Consider the following 6,000-nt stretch of genomic DNA (forward strand, 5'->3'; position numbering starts at 1 on the left):
AATTTGTTTTGTTCGTTTAGGAATGCTAAAACTCAGCCAACTTGTGACCTGTCCTACTGTAGCCCACAAACTATGCTTGGGAATTAAGTATTTGGCACAGTTGTAAATAATCAGTCAATTGTTTTTGAATGATCAACTAAACTAATTTGATTGTTTTTACTGTTTTCAACAGAATTAGTTCATTTTGGTAACTTAAGATAAACTTATCATAAAACAGACTTTATGCTTGTGTTTTTTGAGTAACCAATATATTGGGTTGATATTCATACTTATTTACATTCATAAATAAGTTTCATTTTACTTCAAAAAATTGAATAACCTTAACAAACATTTATGAACTTCTAACAAATTCCCTTTATATTTAAAATATATTATTATAAATTTTAATTTATTATATATTGTTAAGTACAACTTAATCCCATTTAGATGGTGATTTGTTTATTCTTTTCTCAAAGAATTTTGAAGGATTTTGATGTAAAAAGTTCATGGACCTCAACATCAATATGAACAGTTTTTCATTTAATGAATTTTGGAATGATCTAAACAGATTGAAATCTGATGGGTCAGAGTCTACAGAATGAGAGTGAAATAGAAGTGATCATGAAAGCTCTCGAATTTTTTCTTGTGTTATTCTAGCCATATGTGGTTGGGTATTGTCATCTAGCAGAATCATATTGTTATGATTGATGAGAGCTGCAATGTTTCTTTTATTCACTGTAGTTGTTGCATGTATACATTGGCTGGAATTTTATAACTCAGAAGAAGTGATTCAGTAATTATCTTAATTGGAACTTATTTAATATTTTTGAATTACTAATTACTTTATTACTAAAATAAAAAATAATAAAAATTTGTAATAATTTTGAAATTAAAGACAGGATAAGAAACTTGAAATCATGTTTCACTAAAGTAAGACAGAAGCCTTAAACATAATCTATGTTTCTCTCAAGTAACTATAATTAATTATATAAAGTCTGAAAATAGGAAAAAAAATCATTGTTTGATTGAGATAAAATGCCAAACATTGCAAAGAAAATTAGGACTGAAGATAAATTTCATTATTTAGAGGCTATATCACTTTTAAAAAAATGCCTTATCAAGCCATGTTAAGTGTAAAGATAAAGAGGCCATGAAAACTTTTATTATTATCCAGTGTGGCAATATAAGCCAGCTTTTGGTATGGAAAAGTATTTTCAACAAAATTTTATCAATAAACACATTATTTTTCTGAGTTCCATGTATTATGCATTATATTTCCTTGAATTATCAATGTACTATATGATTTAGAAACACAACATTTAAAGAACAGAAACTTAAAAATAAATTTAAGATTAACAGAAAAATTGTTTCTGTTAAAAATAAGTTATGGAACCAGAGAGCAGAGTATTTACTCTGTTCCTTAGTGCAAAAACTTATTTCTTTATTTTTTCCACTATCTATTACTTGCATCTATTTTTTTAATATTTTTGTTTCTGACATTAAAGGCAAGACTGCATTTTACAAGGTAACTCATAAATGGCATCCAGCAACATTATTCGTATTTGGCAGTCAGTGTGTTAAATTTGCTGGTAAGGTTTAAAATAAATTATTTAGCTATTGTTTAGAAAATATTGTTAACAAAACTTAATCTTCATATTGTAAAAAATTTGGCACCATGATTATTGCTTAAACTTTATAACAACCACTTTAAGGAAATCAAATCTTTATTTTACTGAAAAAATATTTTAGGCTCCAATTGAGCCATCTTCAAATATTTTAGTTGAAACAAGAAGTTTGTAAAATATTTTAGCTGAAACTGAAGATAGCTCAATTGGAGCTACAAACTAAAGCAATAAAAATCAAATCATTACCAAAAGCAATTTAGACTTTTAAAAAATTGATTTTTTTCATTACAAATCAATAACAAAATAATTGAAACATATGCTGAATAAATTAGAAAATATTATTATTTATGGTTGAAATATTATAGAACATTATGAAATTATTTTGAAAAATATTCAAAAAAGAATCAAAGTTTTACATAAGTTAAACAATATTAATAATATAAATAATTTTATTTTTAGCCTAATTTTGTAAAGAAAACATTAAGATGCCTTGAAGCCATTCATCCATCTCAGTCTGGCAGTCTTTTGAATTTACTTATTAATAAATTTTTACCTACCTATCATCTTGCCACTGCTCGTTATTGTGATAGTCTAGCTTGTTGTAGACTTGAATTATTATTGGCAGAAACGACAGAAACAATTTCTTCACAGCTTTCAGTTGAAGATATTGAAAAATTGCTAAGTATAATACAGTCATCTCAAATTTATAATAGGTAAATTTTATTTTTTTAATTACATTAATAAATGAATTAGAATATTGTTTTTTGTTTATATTGATTATAATGAAAATGTATTTTTCTATTAAAGATTATTATAAGAAATAATAAGAATTATTGTGATTTAAATAAGTGTCTCAAAAATGTATATATGATTCAGTTGATGGCAAAATCATAAGTTTTTTTAGATTTCCTGGGAAAATATCAATAAAATAGTTTAGTTGTTATGTATACAATAAATGTGTGTATAAGTATATATTAATATATAATTTACATCCATGATAAACATAGAAAATCTTATTACTTTTTCAATTGTTGATTATTGGTTTATTGAATATTTTTGTAATATTGAATATTTGAGTAAATATTATGAAACTTTTTATTGAGAAGTCTGTTGAGAGTTTTGCAAATAACACTTTAAATGCTTGCCTTGAAATATTTGATGGGCATTTAAAATTTTTTTTTTGTTTTTGTTTTTTGAAAAGTTAATTCCTACAGAAAATAGTTGAAATAAATATATTTGATAAAAGAGAAGTAATTTTATTTAAAGCATTTATATAATTTTATTGAAATGTTTTAAAATAATATATAACAATCACAATGATTATTTATTAATTATTCTTAAGGATATAAGTGCATTTGTTTTATTTTTCTGATTTGTTGATTTTAATTGTTTCATATAAGAGTATATAATATTAAGTTATTCACACTAAAAATACAGAATTACATTGTATAAAAGTTATAATAATAAAATGCATTATATAATCTGAATTAAAGCAGGCTTCAAATTGTACAATATTGGGCATTCATTTTTTATCTAATCTTATCTTAATACAAGTAAAATATGTATTATTATTACTGTCATATAATTGCATATCTACATTAAAATAAGTTTTCTATATTAAATTAATTTGCAAAAATACTGATATTTAAATATATAAACAAATTGCATGAGATTTCTATTAAAAACTATAAAAAACAAATCAGAAAACAGAAATTGCAAGCAGTTATATTTTTAAAAATAATTTTATTTAAACAAAATAATTAATAATCAATCATTATCATAAAATAAGTAAACAGTAATAAAATAATACAATTGTATTAGATATACAGTGGAACCTTGGTATACGTCTGCTTTAGAATACGTCCAATTCGGAATACGTCCTGTTTAAACGAAACAAATTTTGCTTGGTATATGACTTTTGTTCGGTATATGACTTAATTCAATTATACGTGCCATCTATGAACAAGTTGCACTATCAGTGTACTACACCAGGCTAGACGTTCGCAATGCAGTTTATAACTTTGTTAAATTTCTTTTGATTTTAATTTGTAAGTAAAATTTTAATATTTTTATTAATCATGAATTGCAAAAAGGCAACAGAAAAATAAAAAAATGACTAGAATCACAATGGAACTGAAAAAAGAGATTGTTGAGAAATATGAAGGTGGCACGCGTGTTCGAGATTTAACTGTTGCATACTGTATTCCGAGAACGACAGTATCGACAATCACGAAAAATAAAGACATTATTAAATCTGCTAACGTTGCGAAAGGGGTTAAATCAATTTCTAAACAGAGATCGAAGACATTAGATCATGTCGAGAAATTGCTTTTGCTTTGGATAACTGAAAAACAGTGTGCTGGCGACAGCGTATCGGAAGAAATTATTTGCGAGAAAGCTAAAAAGATACATGCTGATCTCGTGAAAAATCAACCAGGAACTAGCCAGGAAAGTGAGGTGTTTAAAGCCAGCCATCTTTTTTACATGAGTACGGATTAATCATTTTTACATCACTTCTTATGGGAAAGCTTGGTTCGGTATACGTCCTATTCGGTATAAGTCCAAACACCAGGAACGGATTAAGGTTGTATACCAAGGTTCCACTGTAATAATAAATTATTATTATTATATAATATTTAATATTAAAATTGATAGATGTGAAAAATATTATTGCTGACAATTATAAATATAAGCATTATAGCATTATAATGAATAAACTATAAGCAAAAATTTTTTTATATCTTAAAATGCAAGGAAAACTATATGAAATAGCACATTTATTGGTCAAAAACTTTTTTAGGCTTTTGATTGAAAATTAAACTATGCTAATGATTTAAATAATCAAAAATTGATATAAAATGATTAAATGATAAAATAATGATTTCAGACATCGTCGATTAGTATCATTATTGGAAAGAATAAAAATTTTACTGAAACCTGAATCTGTTCCAGCAGAAACACCTCTGGCAATACAGACCACTAAATTAAAAGATGTTGTTGTAAATAAGGTAGGTAATATACATTATAAAATTAAACTAAAATTCTATATAATGTAACAAAGAATTTAATGTTTTTGGTAAAATGTAATATGCTGTCTTTTTGCTGCTATATTATATTAAAGAAATATAAAGAGAAGTGGAAATCATTACACTAAAAAATATAATCATAGCAAATAAAAATTTTTTTTATTACAAATTAAATATGTTTTTAGTTATTAATACATAATAATTTTTCTTGAAATTTAAGTAAACTATATTCAAAAAAACATATCTAAGTATCAATAATTATAAGAAAATACCATTAAAACTTAAAATAAAATTGTTAAAATTTATTACATTTATATCATATTGGCAAGTTGCATGGTTTTTTTCAGTATCATTTAGATTCACAAAAATATTTCAGAAGGTTAAATATAAGATACATTAATCTACAATAAATTTTTCAAATCACAATATTTCTGATAATAAGTTTATTTCTGATAACTAATACATTTTTCAAGTATTATATGTGAAATTAATAAAACAAATTATTTCAATTTCTTTAAATGATTGTCACATTTTTATTTATGAGTTCTTCTGAAAGATGAATTTCAAGATGCATAAATTCTTTTTTACTTTATATAAATAATTGGAAAATATAGCATAATTTTAATAACAAAATATGCTGATACAAGATTAAGTAACAGGATTAGAGGGCTGTTTGTGTCTTTTTTGCAACAAAGTTAACACTTTTATGAAGTAGGAAAGAAGGAATGAGGAAAGTAAGAACAAGGTGGAAGGAGAAACAAAGGGAGATAGGAAAGTGTGAATAAGAGAGCAGTCAGGGAGTCCCCATGGGACCCACAAGCATCCGCATCGGCTCAATTTATTTACTAATTGACAAAATACAGAAAAGTACAGAATAATATATATGTACAATGAGAACATGTGAACGAAGTCGTTGCTACTTGCAATGCAAACCGCATATACAATACTGACTTGGGACTAAGTACGTAGACTTATATCAGTTGCTAGCAGCACAAATGATGATAAATAGATACAGTTATTATAATAATTGTCACTGGTTGTTGTCACTAATAATTGTCACTGTCGCTGCCATATTCGTTGTCGTTCCCTTGTGTGTCTGATTCTTCTGAATCTTCGTGTATAATAGTTTGTTGGTTTGAATCATTGTTTTGAAGTTTTATAGTTCTGTGATGGTCGGGTAACAATGCTTTAGTGTTTATAATAAAATCTTCCAGTTTTTCCCAGACTTCTTTTCTGTTGAAGATGTCTTGGGCTTTGGGTTTCCAGCCAATTCCTTGTAGTATACATTCACTATAAAAGGGTATCCTATATTGTTCGTGAGTACTGCAATCGAAGATGAAGTGATTGGCATCACCCTCGCTAACACCATC

At 25.8% G+C, this 6,000-nt stretch overlaps 1 protein-coding gene across 1 annotated transcript in view; it reads left to right on the forward strand.

The window, feature by feature from the left end:
- Positions 1-6,000, forward strand: part of LOC111632204 (huntingtin-like) — a 156,198-nt gene that overhangs the window by 89,338 nt on the left and 60,860 nt on the right. Inside the window, exons 38-39 of the mRNA XM_023376581.1 lie at positions 2,068-2,317; positions 4,492-4,612. Coding sequence (XP_023232349.1) covers positions 2,068-2,317; positions 4,492-4,612 — 371 coding nt within the window. The remainder of the gene's footprint in view (positions 1-2,067; positions 2,318-4,491; positions 4,613-6,000) is intronic.

This window comes from Centruroides sculpturatus, unplaced genomic scaffold (genome assembly GCF_000671375.1).
Source record: "Centruroides sculpturatus isolate CEXI.00-Female unplaced genomic scaffold, Cexi_2.0 scaffold631, whole genome shotgun sequence".
Taxonomy (NCBI): domain Eukaryota; kingdom Metazoa; phylum Arthropoda; class Arachnida; order Scorpiones; family Buthidae; genus Centruroides; species Centruroides sculpturatus.